Source organism: Phyllobates terribilis, unplaced genomic scaffold (assembly GCF_046119375.1).
Source record: "Phyllobates terribilis strain yellow unplaced genomic scaffold, ASM4611937v1 Scaffold_1__5_contigs__length_1240528914, whole genome shotgun sequence".
NCBI lineage: Eukaryota > Metazoa > Chordata > Amphibia > Anura > Dendrobatidae > Phyllobates > Phyllobates terribilis.
Genome location: NW_027362761.1, coordinates 883617525 through 883640700, shown reverse-complemented (window position 1 = coordinate 883640700; position 23176 = coordinate 883617525). Strand labels below are relative to the sequence as shown.

At 45.7% G+C, this 23176-nt stretch overlaps 1 protein-coding gene across 3 annotated transcripts in view; it reads left to right on the top strand.

The window, feature by feature from the left end:
* LOC141154236 (bifunctional heparan sulfate N-deacetylase/N-sulfotransferase 3-like) overlaps nt 1-23176 on the top strand; it is an 875193-nt gene that overhangs the window by 436537 nt on the left and 415480 nt on the right. For all 3 annotated transcript variants that reach the window (XM_073639857.1, XM_073639847.1, XM_073639839.1), the window contains exon 5: nt 6386-6571. In XM_073639857.1, the coding sequence (XP_073495958.1) occupies nt 6386-6571 (186 nt within the window). The remainder of the gene's footprint in view (nt 1-6385; nt 6572-23176) is intronic.

Sequence of the window (23176 nt, the reverse complement as noted above, 5' to 3'; positions counted from 1 at the left end):
CTGTCAGCACAACAACAGCAGTGCTGAACACACATTCAGACAGAACGCTGGCTGCAGGGCATGACAAGATCTCCAAGGCGTAAGTAGCGAGCTCCAGCCATTTATCCAGATTGGAAGCCCAAAAAGAGCAAGGGTCCAGTGACACAGTCATGGCTTCAATGTTTACTTGGAGATACTCCTGTACCATCGTCTCTAGGCGTTGACTCTGTGTCAGACTTCTTGTCTCCTGTGGCCTTGCAAAGGATGGGCTAAAAAAGTGGTGAAATGATTCCGCAAAATTGATGTTACCAGCAGATACTGTGTTTCTGTTACGGTTTGAGTGCTGAACACTCGACGGTCCCACGGTTGGCAAGTTGGAACTGTGAGATTCACTACGTGCACCACTGGTGTTTTGTGGAAAAGCACATGTAAGATTCTGCAACAGTCTCTGCTGATACTCCTGCATGTGTGCATCCCTTTCTATTGCAGGAATAATTTCTGCAAATTTACTTTTGTACTGGGGATCTAACATTGTGGCAACCCAGTAGTCAGGATTATTTCTATTTCTCACAATTCGAGGGTCATGTTGCAGGTAGTGCAGCAAGAAGGCACTCATGTGTCTTGCGCATCCAGGAGCACCAAGTCCCTGTTGTGTTGGTGGCGAGGTAACAACCATGCTTCCTTCCTCTGTCCTCTCCCCCCAACCTCGCACAACAGAAATGTGATCAAGGTCTCCCTCATCTGATGAGTCTTCCATCAGTTCGTCCTCCACTTCTTCCTGGGCTCCTGCACCTTCCTCACTAGTTTGGCAGCTACCATGCGCCATGGTAAAACCATCTCCCCCACCCTCACATGCCTGCCGCCTTGGTGCTGCCGACCTTCTGGACCTTGCAAATGTTAGCCCTTCCGCATACAACTCCTCCTCCTCTACTTCCTCCACCTCCTCTTGTGCCACCACCTGACTCCGAATTCTGTTTAACATGTGCTCCAGCATGTAAATCACCGGAATAGTCATGCTGATAATGGCATCGTCAGCACTAAACATCTTCGTTGCCATTTCAAAACTGTGCAGAAGGGTGCATAGGTCCCTAATCTGAGACCACTTCTCCAGCGTGATTTGCCCCACCTCTGGATCTCGTTTGCCCAGGCTATACGCCAGAACATATTGCACCAGGGCTTGTCGGTGCTGCCACAGTCGCTGCAACATGTGCAGAGTTTAATTCCACCGGGTAGGCACATCGCATTTTAGCCGGTGAAGTGGCAGGCCCAACGACTTCTATAGAGATGTAAGTCGCTGAGCTGTGGGATGCGAACGGCGGAAGTGAGCACACAGTGACCGTGCCCTCTGCAGAAGGTCATCTAGTCCGGGATAGTGGGCTAAAAATTGCTGGACAACCAGGTTCAACACGTGAGCCATACAAGCCACGTGTGTGACATTGCCCCGGCGAAGGGCCGCACACAGGTTTGCAGCATTGTCGCACACGGCCTTCCCTGGTTTCAGGTCCAGTGGAGACAACCATTCATGAAACTGGTTCTCCAGAGCTGACCACAACTCCTCAGCTGTGTATCTCACATTTCCAAGACATTTCAAAGTAAAAACTGCCTGATGATGTTGAGCTCTGCTGCCAGCATAGTAAGGAGGTGTTCAGGATCCCTTCTGCGCAGTTAGAAAGCTTGTGGCATGACCAGACAGGCTTTGGGTGCAGGTGGAGGACCGAGAGGAGGTTGAGGAGGCAGAAGCAGTGGAGGAACTTTGAGATAAAGAGGATTGACGCACAACTCGTGGGGACGGCAAGACTTGGACAGCAGCCCCTTGTCCTGCTGTCACCATAGTTACCCAGTGCCCAGTCAGTGACCTGTAACGCCCCTGTCCATGCCTACTCGTCCAAGTGTCTGTGGTGAAATGCACCCTGTCACACACAAAGTTTCTCAAAGAAGCTGTGATGTTGTGTGCAACATGCTGGTGGAGCGCAGGCACACCTTTCTTTGAGAAGTTGTGCCGACTGGGCATCTGGTACTGGGGCACTGCGACGGATATAAGGTCTCGAAAATCCTCTGTGTCCACCAGGCAGAAAGGCAGCATTTCTGTAGCCAAGAGCTTGCCGATGGTGAAATTCAACCTCTTAGCTTTCTCATGGCTAGGAGGAAATGGTCTTTTACTTGTCCACATCTGAGGGACCGAGGGCTGGCTGTTGTGCTTAGACGGGGTTGAGAAGGGTGTGCCCGGCAAACTGACGGTCTGTGAGGAAGATGCAGGCGGACATGTTAGGTTGCCTTGATCCAAAGGTGGTGCTATCAATGTCGGACAGCGCTGAACACCAGCTGGTGTTTCCACCTCCAAAGAAAATGATGACCTGCCAATCACGCTGGCTGTTGCGGGTAAAGAGGTGGCAGGTCTGGGTCCCAAAACTGGTGTGACCGCTGTCCCCCCAGTCACAGAGGATGAAGAGGCCGCGGATGCACAAGATGTGGCAGACGGTGGTTGGCCCGGCCGCATTGTAGAACAGTGAGCTTCCCACTGCAACTTATGCTTCATATCCATGTGCCGGTTCATGCATATAGTATTCAAACTATGTATTTTTTGGCCTCTACTTAGTTTTTGCTGACAAATATTACAGATAACACGAGTTGGGTCATCTTTATCGATCTGAAAAAATGCCCAGACTATGCAAGGCTTAGCACCCATGCGACCTGAAGAGCCACCACGACTTGTGGTAAGAGACAGAGTTGTGTTTGAGGATGCAGTTGTTGACATCTTAGTTTGGCAGGAAGATGGTCTTTCTTCTGCACATGTTACTGTTGCTTTAACACCTACCCCACGGACACAAACTTTTTTTCCCTTCCCACCACGCCTATTCCCCTTTCCACCAGCAGCAGGCCTTTTTCCACTCATTTTTGTGGTTAACTAAATCACAACTCTGGAGTTGTTTGCACAAAAATCAATGGATGGGAACCGAGCAGAGCTGAGTGGCCAAACTGTGGTATTAGCCCAAAAGTATTGGCTGGGTTAGATGCAGATAAAAATTATATTGAATTTGCAACCTGATGGAGGTCAGTATAGATGGACTAATAGAACAAGTCCCACACACTGCTACAAGCCGAAATATTTTTTCAGAGCTCGACGCAGGAAAAAATTATATTGAATTTGCAACCTGGTGGAGGTTAGTATAGATGGACTAATAGAATGATGCTATGCCCAAAAGGTTTTACTTCACTAGGTGCAGTAAAAAAAATTGTATTCTGTACACAGGTGGTGTAGCTTGCAACACAGATAGGCTACTCCACTGACTAACACACTCTGCAATAGGCCAAAAAGGATTTGCTTTGCTAGATTTAGCCAAATGCTGTGAAAAAAACTTGCACAGCACTGGCACAGACCTGCCTGGCAAAAAGTGATAGGAACTGATGTAACCTAGCCCTGAAAAGGACTGCAATTACAATTAGTCTTTACTCCCAACCTATCTATTTAAGAGCACAGACCTGCCTGATAAAAGTCGTAGGAAATGATGTTACCTAGTCCTTAAAAGGACTGCAATCACAACTCATCCCTACTCCCAAGCTATCTGTAGATTTGTGCGAAAATTGGCTTGAAATTAACAAAGTATAGCGCACACAGCAACAGCGGTGCTGTCTAACACGAAGCTGCAGCAGTGAGAAACTGGTGGCGACGGGGAAAATGGCTGGGTCTTATAGGGCAAGAACATGTGACATACACTGCCAATGACACATGCCCTTGCTTGTGTGAAAAAAATCAGTTCGCTCCGTGTGTGCGCTGCTGATAGACTGACAGATTGCACCTCCCCACTCTAAATGCGGGAAAGAGAAAAAAAAATGGAGATCTTCATTGTTTCTGCAGAGATCCATCCCCTGCCCCTCCCCCGCCCCACTGTACACTCAAACTGTGTATTAACATTAATTTTCAGCATTACTGAGAAAAAATCCAGTTATGATTTTGGTGCACGAACAGTTATCGAACATAACGTCGAACAGCCGAATTTTTTTCAAATCGTTCGTGTTCGCCGAACGGCTCGAACACCGCCCAAAACAGCTCGAATTTGAGATTGGCGAACAGTTCGAGTCGAACACCGCTCATCTCTAATTACTAGCTCTATTCACACGTAGAACTATGACTTTAGAACTAAACTACATGTACTATTTCTTTAAACTTAATCAGGGCTTCTAATCAATATGGCATTTTCTGCTGGGATGTGGTAATTACTATTTGGGGGACATGTGAGAAAGTGCAGTGGTTTTCTCTCCCAGCACACTGCACTTTACATCTGTTATGATAATAACTTTCTGTTTGAACATTTGAAATGTTATCCTTGTATTAAATAAAAAAAAAGATTTCTATGCCATACTTACTCTTTGTCTCTCCTGGTTTTTGCTATGATATTTCAGAGTAGGCATATGGGTTGCAGGCACAGCATATTGACCGTCTGCTTAGTAACCTTATCACTAATATGAAGGCCGTTGTTTGTTTACTATGTTCATTAAACACGACCTATTCTTCATAAATCCATTCTGATTATCATTTATTATATTATTCTCTGCAATATATCTCTGCAGGTCATCTCTTATGATGCCCTCAAAAACTTTGCACACTACTGATGTCAGACTTACCGGATGGTAGTTACCTGGATCCACCTTTTTTAAAAATCGGTACCACATTGGCTATCCTCCAATCCTGTGGCACTACCCCTGTTACAAGAGAGTCTAAGGATAGGGATGAAGGGGGCCATGCATACCAGGATAAGCATGAGGGGGGCCATGCATACCAGGATAAGGATGAGTGGTGCCATGCATACCAGGATGGAGGGGTGCCATGCATACCAGGATGGAGATCAGGGGGTGCCATGCATACCAGGATGTGGATGGGGGCACCGTATAATTGGAATGGGACATATATACCACGCTGGGGGATATTAACATAATTGGGGGACATCTATAATATAATAAGGGATGTGTCCATCTGTCCGAAGCCTTTTTAAACTGCGCAAGCGTGATGTGCCTGCACAGTCTTGCTCCGGACAGAAGAACGCATCCAGCCGTTACAGGTAAGAGGAATATATGGTGCTGTAGAAGGTGGTATGTGTAGATATTGAACACATACTGGGATCTCCTGCGTCATAAGTACATACCTGACCGAGAGGAGTGTTGCCACGGTGCCTCTGTTTGTGAAGGAGGCCGGGGGAGGAGTGCGGCTTTGGAATCGGCGCATGCACATAGCACGCTAACCGGCGCCATTTTAGTGAAGACACATTTGTAGTGTGTCTTCAAGAAAAGGGCGCCGGACTCCTCCTCTGGCCTCCGGATGGGAGAGCAAGATGGGGGCAGTACAAAGAAGATGGGGGCGCAGGATGGTGTCAGCACAAAAGAGGATGGGGGCAGCACAAAACAGGATGGGGGCGCAGGATGGGGGCAGCACAAAAGTAGATGGGGGCAGCACAAAAGAGGATGGGGCGCAAGATGGGGGCAGCACAAAACAGGATGGGGGAGCAGGATGGGGGCAGCACATAAAAGGATGGGGGCTGCACATAACAGGATGGGGGCAGCACATAACAGGATTGGGGACCAGGATGAAGGAGCACATTCCAAGATGGGGGAACAGGATGGGGAAGCACCTGCCAGGATGGGGGAGCATGGACCAGGATGGGGGAGCATATGCCAGGATGGGGGCTCATGGACCAGGATGGGGGAGAATATGCCAGGATGGGTCAGCATATGCCAGGATGGGGGAGCACATACCAGGTTGGGGAAGCATGGACAGGGATGGGAGAGCATGGGCCAGGATGGGGGAGCATATGCCAGGATGGAGGAGCATATACCAATAAAAATGCTCGCCACCTGGGCATAGAACAGGTTCAATACCTAGTTAACATATAATAAAAACGTGGATTTCTATGGATTAAGACATCGGGTCGACATATCAAGGTATTACATTATTCAGCTTTCTATGACCTGCACTCCCACATGGTCAGCTTTAAGGTTATGATGATCATAAAAGTGCATACCATAAGTCCTTATGCTACCTTAAAATAATATATTACTTCTCATCGATATATTTATTTTCTGGAGAGACTTGAATGAGATGGTTTTTGTTTATCACCATACCATCATCAACATCAAATGTTGTTCTTGCACTGGTTATTCCCAACATATAAAATCATTGATTTCCCAATTATTTGCTAACCATGATTTAGTTATTAAGATCACATAAAGAGTACATTAGGGCATAACATGGTGGCAGAGGACACCGCTAGTTATTTTTTTGCCGCTTAGACGAAACTTAAAATAATAAATTATGCTTTTGTTTGTTGTTGTACTGTCTGTAGATCATAAAAGTACTGTTTTTTGCTTGCCTTCTCATTGTCAGCTTTATCTCATACCAATAAATATATTACAGGAACATGGAATTCCAACAGATATGGGTTATGCGGTGGCTCCCCATCATTCCGGTGTCTATCCAGTGCACATACAACTTTATGATGCTTGGAAAAAGATTTGGAATATTAAAGTCACAAGTACCGAAGAATATCCACATTTGAAACCAGCACGATACAGACAGGGATTCATTCACAAAAATATTATGGTGAGTTATTTACGATTTCACACAGCTATAGTAAAAGCATGTTAACTGAAACTATTGGCTATCAAGGAGGAAAACAGATAGAATCATAGAATGGTAGAGCTGGAAGGGACCTCCTGGGTCATCTGGTCCAACCCCCTGCTCAAAGCAGGATTCACTAGATAGATAGATAGTAGATAAGTAGATGGATAGCTAGACAGACAGAGAGATAGATAGATAGATAGATAGATAGATAGATAGATAGATAGATAGATAGATAGATAGATAAAACATTTTAAAATGAAATGGTAAAATGAATGACATTCAAAACTATAAGTTGTGCGATAAAAGAAACAAAGCTTTATATGGCTATATCCACCTCCCATAAAATAAAACAAAGTAATAGGTCTTAAAAGGCAAGGAAAGAAAATAAAGTGCGAAAGCAAAAATTGGCTCAGATGGGAAGGGGTTTTGACTTAAAGGGGAATTCCCATTAGTGTTGAGCCACCCCCGTAGTGTTCGAGTTCGGTTCGGTTCATCGAACACCCGTATGTTCGCCGAACTGTTTGTTGAACTGTTCGTCGAACACCTTCGAACACCGTTAAAACCAATGGCAGGCAAACAAAAACACATAGAAAACACATGGAAAACACTTCAAAGGTGTCCAAAAGCTGACAAACTGCTCAGAAGACACAACTAACACATGGAAAAGTGACAAGTACATATAGTCATGCGAAAAGAAAAGAGGTGGAGGAGTGAAAGGAGGGGGAGACACAGATATAGGCATGTCATGCCCTTCTAAAACCAAAAAAGTGCGAAGCCGACATGGCCAGTCCGTTCCTGCCCATGCGACCTCGGTGTCGCCGGGTTTGTGCCAGAGCCGCGGTGGACCCTGACGGCCAACCCCCCTCTCCCAATACTGGTGCCTGTCCGCTGGTGGGTCAAGCGAGCCCCCCTGCGGTGGAGGCAGGTCTAATCTTTTTAATTTAAATTGTCTCTCTAATTTGAATGAGTACACTTTAAATCCTTTTACAAGGATCTATTGGAGGGCAAGTCTCATGCCAGCAGCTGCGGTAACTCCAGCTCCAGTAGCGTCCACTAAAGCTGCTGCAGTTAAAAAGCTTTTATAAGGATCGAGCTTTGGGGTGCCTCCCCGATGCTCTTCACTGAGTGTCCCGGGGGCCCGAACCATTTCCTTTGAAAAAATTAAGTGTCCAAACTACAGGTGGTGTAGCTTGCTTAACAGCTGGGATAATCCGCTGACTAGCAGATACTGCTACTAGGCACAAATTATTTCCTGGGCTAGATGCAGTTAAAAATTTGTAATTAGATACTCTCGTTGGATGCTGAGAAAGCATTCCATACAGTCTCCTGGCACGCCATATATTATTCTCTTAAAAAGCTTGGGGTAGGGGTCTAGGGGACTCTTTTATAGCCAAAATCACGGCCCTGTATCGCAATACGTCACCTAGGCTGAAGATAAATGGAACAATTTCATCACCTTTCATAATCACCAATGGAACAAGTCAGGGATGTCCTCTATCCCCTCTCTTATACATCCTAGTGACGGAGCACCTGCTCTCATCAATTCGCCATAACCCCAATATTAGGTGGATTGAGGTGGGAGGCACCGAGTACAAGTGCTCTGCATTTGCTGATGATGTCCTAGTATATATCACTCAATCACATGTATCCATCCCTGCTGTTATGGCTGAAATAGATCACTTTGTTACATGGTCAAATTTTAAAATCAATGCAGCGAAGTCTGAGGCCCTCGATGTCTCCCTCCCCAAATCCATGCAGGATTCCATGCAGTCCAACTTTCCCTTTGCCTGGCCCTCACAGGGTGTCAAATACTTAGGAATTCCTATTCATAGAGACCTCTCCCATCTATGTTATCTTAATTTTGGGCCCTTTATTGAACAACTCCATGCAGACCACGGTTGGCAAGTTAGAACTGTAAGATTCACTACGTGAAACACTGGTGTTTTGTGGAAAAGCACATGTACACTATGTTCCAAATTATTATGCAAAATGTGTTTAGGAGTGATAAGGTAAGAATTTTTTTGTTTGTCAGTTAAACTCATTGATGGTGATGTGTATCAGGGCTCTTTATATCACTGTGAGCAATTGCCGACACCTGTGCTAATTAGTTTGGCAGGTGTGTCCAATGAAAGGCAAGACTACTTAAGAAGGCTGTCCCACATTATTAAGCAGCCTACATTTTCTGCCAAAATGGGAAAGAAAAAGGATGTGTCGGCAGCTGAGAAGCAACAAATTGTGGAGTGTTTAGGTCAAGGCATGAGTACAATCAACATTGCCAAAACACTTCATCCTGATCATTGCACAATGAAGAAGTATGTAGCTGATTCACAGTACACACGTGTGCGTGCTGATAAGGGAAAATTGAGGACTCTTTCCTACAATCAATTACATCAGGTTAAAAGAGCAGCGGCAAAAAAGGCTTGTCATAGCAGCAGACAAGTTTTTGAAGCTGCTGGTGCTTCCAATGTCCCCCGAACAACAAGATGCAGGGTCCTTCAGAGGTTTGCAGCTGTGCATACGCCATCCTGTCGACCTCCTCTATCCACTTCACACAAGCAGAAACGGCTCCAGTGGGCCAAACATTACATGAAGACTGATTTCAAAACTGTTTTGTTCACCGATGAGTGCCGTGCAACGCTCGATGGTCCAGATGGATGGAGTGGAGGATGGCTGGTTGATGGACAACCCACGCAAACACGGCTACAGCGCCAACAAGGAGGAGGTGGAGTAATGTTTTGGGCTGGAATCATGGGGAGAGAGATTGTCTGCCCCTTTAGGATCCCTGAAGGGGTAAAGATGAACTCCATAATGTATGTGGAGTTTCTCAAACAGCACTTCCTGCCATGGTTCAAGAAGAAGAACCGTGTATTCTGCAGCAAGATCATTTTCATGCTTGATAATGCAACGTCTCATGCTGCACATAACACATCTGCATCTCTGGCTGATATGGGCATAAAAGGGGGCAAACTTATGGTGTGACCCCCATGCTCCCCTGACCTCAACCCCATTCAGAACCTCTGGAGCATCATCAAAAGGAGTGTCTATGATGGTGGGAGGCAGTTCAGATCTAAGCAACAGCTCTGGGAGGGTATTTTGTCCTCATGCAAAACAGAAGAAACCATCCAAAACCTGACATATTCAATGGACGAGAGAGTTCAGAAGCTCCTTTCGAACAAGGGGTCCTATGTGCAAATGTAACATGACCTAGAATAAAGTTTTGAGTTGAAAAATGTTTGATTTCATTTTCTAATAACCTGCTAATGCTTATAATTTCAAAAATTACCATTTTTTTGTTCATTATTAAAATGAAAAGGTTGATCGAAGAGTGTGGGGGATCTAAGAGTGTGGCAACCCAGTAGTCAGGATTATTTCGAATTCTGACAATCTGAGGGTCATGTTGCAGGTAGTGCAGCAAGAAGGCACTCATGTGTCTTGCGCATCTAGGAGCCCCAAAATTATTTTCCGGGCTAGATGCAGCTAAAAATTAAACAGCTTAGTATAGATAGCCTAATAGAATCAGTACTGCAAACTGCTACAAGGCCCAAATTATTTTCCAGCCAAGATACAGGTAAACATGATTAGTAATTTTAAATCTGGTAGAGTTTAGTATAGATGGCCTAATAGAATCAGTACTGCAAACTGCTACAAGGCCCAAATTATTTTCCAGCCAATATACAGATAAACATGATTAGTAATTTGAAAGCTTAAAACGGTTGGTGAGTTGATTTTAACAAATCATCGAGCTTTTACTCTCCCCAGGATGACACAGGGGTAGAAAAGTCCTTTCGGATCCATGATTTGTTCATCTTTATGAATGTGAGTCTGTCTACATTATCAGAGGAGAGACGCGTGCGCTTATCTGTTAGCACACCACCAGCAGCGCTGAACACACGTTCAGACAGAACGCTGGCTGCGGGGCATGACAAGATCTCCAAGGCGTATGTGGCGAGCTCCGGCCATTTATCCAGATTGGAAGCCCAAAAAGAGCAAGGGTCCAGTGACACAGTCATGGCTTCAATGTTTACTTGGAGATACTCCTGTACCATATAAGATTCTGCAACAGTCTCTGCTGATACTCCTGCATGCGTGCATCCCTTTCTATGGCAGGAATAATTTCTGCAAATTTACTTTTGTACCGGGGATCTAACAGTGTGGCAACCCAGTAGTCAGGATTATTTCTAATTCTCACAATTCGAGGGTCATGTTGCAGGTAGTGCAGCAAGAAGGCACTCATGTGTCTTGCGCATCCAGGAGCACCAAGTCCCTGTTGTGTTGGTGGCGAGGTTTCAATCATGCTTCCTTACTCTGCCCTCTCCCCCCAACCTTGCACAACAGAAATGTGATCAAGGTCTCCCTCATCTGATGAGTCTTCCATCAGTTCGTCCTCCACTTCTTCCTGGGCTCCTGCACCTTCCTCACTAGTTTGGCAGCTACCATGCGCCCTGGTAAAACCATCTCCCCCACCCTCACATGCCTGCCGCCTTGGTGCTGCCGACCGTCTGGACCTTGCAGATGTTAGCCCTTCCGCATACAACTCCTCCTCCTCTACTTCCTCCACCTCCTCTTGTGCCACCACCTGACTCCGAATTCTGTTTAACATGTGCTCCAGCATGTAAATCACCGGAATAGTCATGCTGATAATGGCATCGTCAGCACTAAACATCTTCGTCGCCATTTCAAAACTGTGCAGAAGGGTGCATAGATCCATGATCTGAGACCACTCCTACAGCGTGATTTGCCCCACCTCTGGATCTCGTTGGCCCAGGCTATACGTCAAAACATATTGCACCAGGGCTTGTCGTTACTGGCACAGTTGCTGCAACATGTGCAGAGTTGAATTCCACTGGGTAAGCACATCACATTTTAGCCGGTGTAGAGATGTAAGTCGCTGAGCTGCGGGATGCGAACGGCGGAAGTGAGCACACAGTGACCGTGCCCTCTGCAGAAGGCCATCTAGTCTGGGATAGTGGGCTAAAAATTGCTGGACAACCAGGTTCAACACGTGAGCCATACAAGACACGTGTGTGACATTGCCCCGGCGAAGGGCCGCACCCAGGTTTGCAACATTGTCGCACAAGGCCTTCCCTGGTTTCAGGTCCAGTGGAGACAACCATTCATGAAACTGGTTCTCCAGAGCTGACCACAACTCCTCATCTGTGTGACTCACATTTCCCAGACATTTCAAAGGAAAAACCGCCTGATGACGTTGAGCCCTGCTGCCAGCATAGTAAGGAGGTGTGCAGGATCCCTTCTGCGCAGTTAGAAAGCTAGTGGCATGACCAGACAGGCATTGGGTGCAGGTGGAGGACTGAGAGGAGGTTGAGGAGGCAGAAACAGTGGAGGAACTTCAAGATAAAGAGGATTGACGCACAACTGGTGGGGACGGCAAGACTTGGACAGCAACCCCTTGTCCTGCTGTCACCATAGTTACCCAGTGCCCAGTCAGCGACATGTAACGCCCCTGTCCATGCCTACTCGTCCAAGTGTCTGTGGTGAAATGCACCCTGTCACACACAGAGTTTCTCAAAGAAGAGGTGATGTTGTGTGCGACATGCTGGTGGAGCGCAGGCACACCTTTCTTTGAGAAGTAGTGCCGACTGGGCATCTGGTACTGGGGCACTGCGACGGACATAAGGTCTCGAAAATCCTCTGTGTCCGCCAGGCAGAAAGGCAGCATTTCTGTAGCCAAGAGCTTGCAGATGGTGAAATTCAACCTCTTAGCTTTCTCATGGCTAGGAGGAAATGGTCTTTTACTTGTCCACATCTGAGGGACCGAGGGCTGGCTGTTGTGCTTAAACGGGGTTGAGAAGGGTGTCCCCGGCAAACTGCCGGTCTGTGAGGAAGATGCAGGTGGACATGTTAGGTTGCCTTGATCCAAAGGTGGTGCTATCGATGTCGGACAGCGCTGAACACCAGCTGGTGTTTCCACCTCCAAAGAAAATGATGACCTGCCAATCACTCTGGCTGTTGCGAGTAAAGAGGTGGCAGGTCTGCGTACCAAAACAGGTGTGACTGCGGTCCCCCCAGTCACAGAGGATGAAGAGGCCGTGGATGCACAAGATGTGGTAGACGGTGGTGGGCCCGGCCGGCTAGGCCGCATTGTAGCACAGTGAGCTTCCCACTGCAACTTATGCTTCAAATCCATGTGCCAGTTCATGCATGAAGTACTCAAACTATGTATTTTTTGGCCTCTACTTAGCTTTTGCTGACAAATGTTACAGAAAACACGAGTTGGGTCATCCTTATCGATCTGAAAAAATGCCCAGGCTATGCAAGGCTTAGCACCCATGCGACCTGAAAAGCCACCACGCCTTGTGGTCAGAGGCAGAGTTGTGTTTGAGGATGCAGTTGTTGACGTGCTTCCAGTACTACGTCTCTGTCCAGGAAGGCGCAACCTGACCTCGTCGTCACTAGCATCCTCCTCCACCTCCTCTGCTGACCTCATCGACTGGCTGACTGTGGGTTGACAGTAAGTGGGATCTCCAACATCGTCATCATCACCCTGTGTGTTATCACACCCGTCGTCCTCAGAGCCAACCTCTTCCTGCCCTGACAAAAAACTCAAGGTGTCACTCCAATCAGGTATTTGATTCTCAGCATCGTCTTCCTCATTGTCTCCACCAACAGGAGTTACAGTTTGGGAACGAGGGTCTATATTATGGTCAGAACCTTCTGCGTCTGGTTCTGGATCCGACTCATAAAGATTCTGGGCATCAGTGCAGATCATTTCCTCGTCTGGATTCACAGAAGCTCTGGAGCCGACCTCTGATTCCCAGGCTATAGTATGAGTAAACAGCTCTGCAGACTCAACCATCTGTTCTACCCCATACTCAGACGGGCAGCTGGAGACTTGGGAGCTGTGAGGAAGCAAGTGCGATTGGGGTGACACCTCTGAGGACTGGAGTATTTGTGATGTTGAAGTTGAGGTGGAGGAGAGCCCACTTAAAGGAGCACTTGATATCCGTTGAAGCACCTGCTGTTTTTGTGCCTCATCTGGAATTTGTAGCGATTGGTGTGGCTGTAAGAAATGGATTTTATCACATTGTCGGCTAAAAGAAGTAGACATCTTAGTTTGGCTGGAAGATGGTCTTTCTTCTGCAGATGTTACTGTTGCTTTAACACCTACCCCACGGACACAACCTTTTTTTCCCTTCCCAACACGCCTATTCCCCTTTCCACCAGCAGCAGGCCTTTTTCCACTCATTTTGGTGGTTAACTAATTGACAACTCTGGAGTTGTTTGCACAAAAAACAATGGATGGGAACCGAGCAGAGCTGAGTGGCCAAACTGTGTTATTAGCCCAAAAGTATTGGCTGGGTTAGATGCAGTAAAACAATTTTATTACATACACAGGTGGTGGAGGTCAGTATAGATGGACTAATAGAGCAAGTCCCACACACTGCAACAAGCCCAAATATTTTTTTAGAGCTAGATGCAGATAAAAATTATTTTGAATTTGCAACCTGGTGGAAGTTAGTATAGATGGACTAATAGAACAAGTCCCACACACGGCTACAAGCCCAAATATTTTTAAAGAGCTAGATACAGACAAAAATTATTTTGAATTTGCAACCTGGTTGAGGTTAGTATAGATGGACTAATAGAACAAGTCCCACACACTGCTACAATGCCAAATATTTTTTCAGAGCTAGATGCAGATAAAAATTATTTTGAATTTGAAACCTGGTGAAGGTTAGTATAGATGGACTAATAAAACAAGTCCCACTCACTGCTACAAGCCCAAATATTTTTTCAGAGCTAGATGCAGATAAATATTATTTTGAATTTGCAACCTGGTGAAGGTTAGTGTAGATGGACTAATAGAACAAGTCCCACACACTGCTACAAGCCCAAATATTTTTTCAGAGCTAGATGCAGATTCAAATTATTTAGAATTTGCAACCTGGTGGAGGTTAGTATAGATGGACTAATAGAACAAGTCCCACACACTGCTACAAGCCCAAATATTTTTTCAGAGCTAGATGCAGATAAAAAATATTTTGAATTTGAAACCTGGTGGAGGTTAGTATAGATGGACTAATAGAATGATGCTATGCCCAAAAGGTTTTACTTGGCTAGGTGCAGTAAAAAAATTTGTATGCTATACACAGGTGGTGTAGCTTGCATCACAGATAGGCTACTCCACTGACTAACACACACTGCAAGAGGCCAAAAGGGATTTGCTTAGCTAGATTTAGCCAAATGCTGTGAAAAAAACTTGCACAGCACTGGCACAGACCTGCCTGGCAAAAACTGAAAGGAACTGATGTAACCTAGTCCTGAAAAGGACTGCAATTACATATAGTCTTTACTCCCACAACCTATCTATTTAAGAGCACAGACCTGCCTGATAAAAGTCGTAGGAAATGCTGTAACCTAGTCCTTAAAAGGACTGCAATCACAACTATTTCCTACTCCCAAGCTATCTGTAGATTTGTGCGAAAATTGGCTTGAAATTAACACTCAAAGTATAGCGCACACAGCAACAACGGTGCCGTCTAACACGAAGCTGCAGCAATGAGAAAATGGTGGCTACGTGGAAAATGGCTGGGTCTTACAGGGCAAGGACATGTGACATACACTGCCAATGATACATGCCCTTGCTTGTGTGAAAAAAAGCAGTTCGCTCCGTTTGTGCACTGCTGATAGGCTGACAGATTGCACCTCCCCACTGTAAATGCGGGAAAGAGAAAAAAAAATGGAGATCTTCATTATTTCTGCAGAGATCCATCCCCTGCCCCTCCCCCCACCCCGCTGTACACTCAAACTGCATATTAACATTAATTTTCAGCATTACTGAGAAAAAATCCAGTTATGATTTTGGTGCACGAACAGTTATCGAACATAACCTTGAACAGCCAAATTTTTTTCAAATTGTTCGTGTTCGCAGAACGTGTCGAACACCCCCCAAAACAGCTCGAATTTGAGATTGGCGAACAGTTCGAGTCGAACACCGCTCATCTCTAATTCCCATCTCCAAAATGCTATCCCAATACGTAGTAGGTTTAATAATAAGCAAAGATCTCCAATTAGAAATGTAGTATTATTCTCCTGATAAGCGTGGTTATGACCACTAATATATTGACAGTTAGTTAGGTCATACCCATGGATACCTAAGATACTGTGCCCTGCACATGGGGTAAGTGACATAGCTCATCAGAAGAACTATACTACATTTCTAATTTGAGGTATTTGCTATTATTATTATTACATCTAAATTTGACGCACAATTTCAGCTGAATGTGGCGATACCACATAAGTGGCTGCACAATACTACTTAGCCACATGGCGAGACTCGGGAGGGAGGGAACGCTATTTGACTCATGGAGAACAAATTTTCGTAGCCTAGTTTGCGGACTCCTTATACAGAGCTTCTAAGTGCCAGAACAGCAGAAACCTCTCACAAGTGAACCCATTATGTAAATTACACCCCTCTGGGATTTAGGAGGAGGTGTGGAGACAATATTGACGCCATTGATATTTTACAGGAACAAGCAGCAATGGATATTGTTGAGATAAAATCACATATTTGCCATTGTAGTGCCCATAGATTGTGCCCAGCTCGTGCTTCTGGGGACATGCATCCAGTAAATTAAGCAGCCTCTCATCTCTACAGAAATGCAAAACATTTGGGCGCTAGCTGTGGCTTACACACACTGTGGGGATCAGAAGAGAGGGAGGACATTTGGAATTGGGAGCACAGATTTTACTGAATTTCTTTTTTGAGGGAGCCATGGCGATTTTCACGAGCCTTTGTGCTACCAGTAACGTACAAGTAATGTGCAGAAGTATATAAAACTGTGGTCGACTGCGTTTTTATGCATGCTTGAAAAGACGGACACTGCTGGATCATAGGCCAGATGGCATTGACAGTGTCTCCATCTGCCTCAGAGGGAATTTTTCGGCTGAATCATGTATTTCAAATACTTTAATGGAAACCCCAGTGTAAGCGCTCAGCGTAGCGCACAAGATAAATTTGTTCCAAGCTTTACTGAGATCTTTGGAAGGTAGAGTAAACAAATCAACAGCAAGTCAAGAATTGTTTTTTTTATTTGTTATGCCATTTCTCATGCATCATATACGGCATATATGCACCTCATATTTTGGGGTGGAAAATAGGGAAAAAAATTAAAATAAAATGGTGGTGCGTCTTTTAATCCATTTTAATGGTAGCTTACCGGGGGCGGAGACGGTAGAGCGGGGTCAAAAATGGTCCCAAAAAAATTCATTATGCAAAAAACAAGCCATTATATGGGGTTTTTGGCAGAAATATAGAAAAATTATAGCTCTGAAGCTAATATATCGTATTTTTGGGATTATAAGATGCACTTTTTTGGGAGGAAAATGTCTCATAATCCGAAGTGAGTTTACCGGGGGGTAGGCGACGGTGGAGCAGGGTCACAGGAGTCAGAGTCGCTGCTTCAGGAGGCCGGCGGCTTCAGGAGCGGGGTGATGCTGCGGTGCCTGGCCGCTCATTAGATGTCAGCGCCCTTGAGTGGAGTCCCCTTTGTCAATCGGTTCCCTACATTTGGCTTTGGGACAATGGCCGCCGGAGGCAGTGCATGCGCAGATTGAGATCTTGGAAGATGAGTTCTTGTCTCCCAAGATCTCCCGAGATCTCAATTTGCTCATGCACCGCCTCCAGCAGCCATTTTCCCGAACCCCACAATATGAAACTGAATGGCAAAGGGGACTCCGCTCAATGGCGCTGACATCTAATGAGTGCCCAGATACCACAGCAAACCCCCCACTCCTGCCGCTGCCGGCTTACTGAAGCAACGACTCTGCCTCCTGTGGCCCTGCTCCATCGCCGCCGACCCCCCCGGTAAGCTCAATTCGGATTATAAGACGTAGCCTCATTTTCCTCCCAAATTTGGAGAGAAAAAAGTGTGTCTTATAATCCGAAAAATACGGTATATTATTTTCAGACCTATCATTTTTCTATATTTCTGGCAACAGACCCATATGATGGTTTGTTTTTTTTGCATAATGAGTTTTTTTGGTACCATTTTTGAGCACATAACATTTTTTGATCACTTTCCATTCTGATTTTTAGGAGGCAGAATGATCAAAAAACATCAATTTAGGAATTGTTTTTTTTGTGCTGTTCACTGTGTGGTAAAAATTATATGACAGCTTTATTCTTTGGGTCATTATGATTACAGTGATAGCATATTTATATTGTTTTTTATGTTTTGCCACTTTTACACAATAATAACAATTATACAGAAAAAAGAATTGTCTGTATTCTGAGAGCTTTGGCTTGTTAAATTCTTCGCTGACTGAGCTGTATGGCAGCTTGTTTTTGCAGGACAATTTGGTGTTTCCACCTATACCATTTATACCATTTTGATTTACAGTCAACATTTTAATCATGTTGTTTTCCACTTTTTGGGGGGCAGTATGATGAAAAAGTATAACTTTTTGGCACTTTTTTATAGTGTTCAATAATGGGGTTATTTAGTTTGACAGTTTTATAGACCAGGTCAGTCCAGATGTTGTGATAGTAAATATGTGTACTCTTTTTTTGTTTATTTTTTTTTTTACATAAATATGCGATGGTATATTGGTTGGTCTATTGGTAGAATATTTTTTCAGGTTTTTTATCTTTATTTTATGATTTTTTTTAAGCTTTTTTTTTACTTTTTACATATTCCCTCTATGGGACTTTCATTGCTCTTGTTGAGGAGAGCCATAGGATCAAATACTTAATTAACCTCAAGACATAGAAGATTGAGAGAAAAGACCCATAAACTGTATTATTTCACCTTACATAAGCTTGTTTAGATCAAAAGATGGCTGCCATTTCCTGTTTCATCACACCATGCTCTGTTATACAAGATGGCAACTGGACCTATGACTACATCCTGTTGTACATGTGGCAAAGGTGGAGACTTTATTTATGACTACATCCTGTCGTACAAGGAAGTTCCAAGAGGAAGCTGCATTCTATAGAAGGACTAACCAATCACAGAGCGACACATCACTTGGAGAAACCCACCCTGATGACTTCATGGATCACGCCCCCTGTTGACTTCATGGACCATGCGCCTGATGACCTCATGGACCACTTCCCCTGATGACCTCATGGATCATGCCCTCCTGTTGACCTCATGGACCAAACCCACCCTGATGACGTCATGGATCTGCCCATGAACTAACCAATGAATACATCTGGTTACTCACATTCTAGGGCTAACCAAGCCCCTATTTACAGTATATATAAGTCTATGTTTGGGTTGAATAAAGACACTTGGAGTTGTACCATAGCTGACCAAGGAGAGCTTACATCCGACTGTGTGTGTCTGATGTTATTCTTTCTTGCATGCACTTGATCATATCCATTAGGCCAGGAGCAGGCAACTAGTGAACATATCAAAATGTTTGCCCTAACATTTTTGGCTGCCCAACGTGGGCCCAGCAGAGGAAGAAACACTACACCCTGAGGACCAGCGAGTGGAATGGCAGGACGCACTGAATACCCCGAGCCAGGAGACTTGATCACCTCCATAACCAAATATGTTAAGTATGCTGATATTTATAATCTGTAGTTTTTTCCTGTGTTCCTCAGGGTATCCTGTGCAGATTGCCTGACTGTGTCTGGTTTTCAAGGTATCTGTAAGATGGCAGAAGGGTCTCTCCGCTGCTGGCCATTTAATTGCGGAAGAACCGTCACGTGCTCAGTTGCCTGCTGTTAGAACCCTCCTGTTAGTTTTTGCTATCTTGTGTTTTGCGGTTATGTGACCAGCTGCCTATATATTTCAGCTCCGCCCTTCTGACTTTGCTGGACTTCAGTGTTGTTTTGACTGTCTCTCTAGCCAGGTGCTTCGGTGCCTATCTCTGTCAGTTCTTGGTCCTCTGGGACCTTTAGTACTTTTTGTCACTTTGTCCTTTTTGCTCTACAACAACTTCTGTTTAGGAGGTGTCCCATTTTGTCCCAGTCCTTAGTTCTTTTAGGGGCCCCTCCCTTAATTCTATAGGTCTCCGTTCAGACTAGCCGAGGACGAAGGCGGGTCTGTTCACAAGGAACAGGCAGTCCGCTACATCGTAGGGATTCAGCTTAGTCTTACTGTAGGGACAGATTTCCCTTATCTTTCCTTAGTTTATGTTGCAGATCATAACACCTGCTGCCTGTTATATGTCGTGTTGAGGGGAGATTGACTGGTATTTAAATGGAGCAAGTGGGTTTTTGAGTGGGGTCTGGAGAGGTAAAGGCGTGGCCTGCAGTGAGTGACTCGGCCTAGTACCGGCACGGAGCCTGGAGTGAGTGACTCAGCCCGGAGCCTAGTAAATTGATTTTCTGCACGTAGCCTAGAGTGAGTGACTCGGTACAGGGCCTGGTAGTTGGATTAGTAAATTGAGTTTCGGCACATAACTTAGAGTGAGTGACTCGGTACGAGGCCTTGTAGTTGGATTAATACAGGTGTTTTATTTATTTATTTATATATATAAATATATATATATATATATATATATATGTATATATATATACGGAAATCAGACAGGGACCACGTGGCAGGACAGAGACGGATAGAAAGTGTCTGCTGCAGACTCAGTTTTCCTTTAGAATATCAGGTTTGAGTCATTCTCCCCCATCTTATTGTTTGTTTTGTGTTTGTTATCTTGGTCTATATAGAGAAAGATGGAGAAATTAAAGCAGTTTTGTCGTATTGGTACTTAGCCAAATTCAGATGGCAAGTTAGACCCGTGTGCATTAGTCGTGACTCGTGAAGGGAAAAGTCAGGTTAAACAATGTAAAAAGCTTATGAAGTTGTGTGGAATGCCAGAAGTGGGGAGGTTACAGCCCCTGGAGTGGAAGACTGTCTTAAAAGAGAGAAAAGGTACTCTAGAAGATAATGGATTGTTGTCTACTGCTAGGGCATGGGAAAGAGTCTCTGAAAGTTTGTATAGAGAAAATTGGGTAGAAGAGGAAAGGAAAAAGGAGGACAGAGTTTTGAGTTATGTGTATTACAAAAATGTATCCTGTGAGCGGCCACCACCATATAATGGTGGTGATGGTGGCACATTGCCATGTGCTGATTCTGGTGGCAGCCATTTTGTGCATGGCAAATGTGCTCCTTCTGGCCGCAGCCATTTTGTGGATGGCACATGTGCTCCTTCTAGCGGCAGCCATTTTGTGGATGGCAAATGTGCTCCTTCTGGCGGCAGCCAATTTGTGGATGGCACATGTGCTGGCTCCGGTGTTGGCCATCTTGGAACGTTGCCCCAGATCATACAAACTGAGCCATATCATCATGTAACTGACATAGATCTGGCTAAATCGAGTGAGGCACAATCCAGGAATATATACACGACTTTCGGTGGTGAACATACTAGGCAAATGCTACACACCACAAGACCAGATCCTTTTTACCCAGTAATGACCACTAATGGCCAGTACTATACTCCATCGGGAAGTGAACAGGCTTTACCCATGTTCCCTGTCACAATGGTGTCCAGTGGGCCACCGACCCTTTCAGCTAACACTCCCATCGTGAGCCCAGCTATTCTCCCACTTGCATCATCCCCAGCACCGACCCTTTCCACTGTCACTTCCACTGGCAACTCAACCACACATCCACATGAGCTACTTCAAGCAGCGACCTCTCCTCCCAATACTTCCGCTACAACAGCACTCTCACGCAGTCTATTTAACTCTATTCCCAGTACCTCACAGCCCCTCTCGCAGCCGAGCGCACACCTGTATGGAACGGTGGTCACTGAATCAAGGAGGGGCTGAATCTGGGGGGGCACCAACATCACAGGAAGCACAAAGGGGAGGGAATGTTGGCAACCCATTTTTGAAAAAGAACTTCCTGAGGGACCCTTGTTAGTGGTGGGTAAGGGTGACATAACGACAATGGAAACGGATGCTATCGTTATTGCTGCCAACCCTCGGTTAGAGCACAATGGATGTGTGGCTAGTGCTATAGTGGAGGCAGGAGGGGCGACTGTTCAAACTGACAGTCGAATCATTGTTGAGTCGCGTGGTCAGATAGCTTTTGGGGACATAGTGGTTAGTGTTGAGCCACCCCCGTAGTGTTCGAGTTCGGTTCTGTTCGTCGAACACCCGTGTGTTCGCCGAACTGTTCGTCGAACTGTTCGTCGAACACCTTCGAACACCGTTAAAACCAATGGCAGGCAAACAAAAACACATAGAAACACATAGAAAACACCTTCAAAGGTGTCCAAAAGCTGACAAACTGCTCAGAAGACATAACTAACACATGGAAAAGTGACAAGTACATATAGTCATGCGAAAATAAAAGAGGTGGAGGAGTAAAAGGAGGGGGAGACACAGATATAGGCATGTCATGCCCTTCTAAAATCCAAAAAGTGAGAAGCCGACACGGCCAGTCCGCTCCTGCCCGTGCCACCTCCGTGTCGCCGGGTTTGTGCCAGAGCCGCGGTGAACCCTGACGGCCAGCCCCCCTCTCCCAATACTGGTGCCTGTCCGCTGGTGGGTCGAGCGAGCCCCCCTGTGGTGGAGGCAGCTCTAAGATTTTTAATTTAAATTGTCTCTCTAATTTGAATGAATACACTTTAAATCCATTTACAAGGATCTATTGGAGGGCAAGTCTCATGCCAGCAGCCGCGGTAATTCCAGCTCCAGTAGCGTCCACTAAAGCTGCTGCAGTTAAAAAGCTTTTATAAGGATCGAGCTCGGCTGTCCACCGCAAGGCATCCTACTGCCAGTCCCAGCCCGTATGCCTTGGGGTGCCTCCTGATGCTCTTCACTAAGTATCCCATGGTCCCGAAGCATTTCCTTTGAAAAAATTAAGTGTCTAAACTACAGGTTGTGTAGCTTGCTTAACAGCCGGGATAATCCGCTGACTAGCAGACACTGCTACTAGGCACAAAGTATTTCCTGGGCTAGATGCAGTTAAAAATTTGTAATTAGATACTCTCTTTGGATGCTGAGAAAGCATTCCATAGAGTCTCCTGGCACGCCATATATGATTCTCTTAAAAAGCTTGGGGTAGGGGTCTAGGGGACACTTTTATAGCCAAAATCACGGCCCTGTATCGCAATACGTCACCTAGGCTGAAGATAAATGGAACTGTAGCACCCTGAGGGCTCGGTTGCTACAGACGTATTGCACCTCACCCAGAGGTGTGATATCTCACTCTCAGGTAAGGATGGAGTGTGGATCAGGACCCGACACCTGCATGCATTACACCACATTGCCATGGGGCAGGGCGACCAATATGCCCCTGAGATGGGCACGACAGTCCCTGTCCCTAGCTGGAGTGGGGGGAGGGAACACTGAGGAAGGGGAACCCTGTAGTGCAGGAGCAGGGAGGAAGCAGTTCCTGGGTGCATTGAGAAGGGAGTATAAAAGGTGGGCACCATCTTAGTTCAGTGCAGAGAAGTCTGAGCAGAAGTGGCAGGGAGCAGGGGCTCTGCATGAGCTCTGCTCCGGAGGCGGGCCTAGTAACAGAGACCCAGGCCTGGAAGAGGGAGAAGGAAGGAAGAGGAGCGGAGAAGGCTCCAGGAACGAGGAATGAAGGGATCCCAGGGGTGCGGACGGGCGAGTCGCCACCGCACGCCCGAATCCACCTGCGTGGAGGGGTCAGGCCAAAG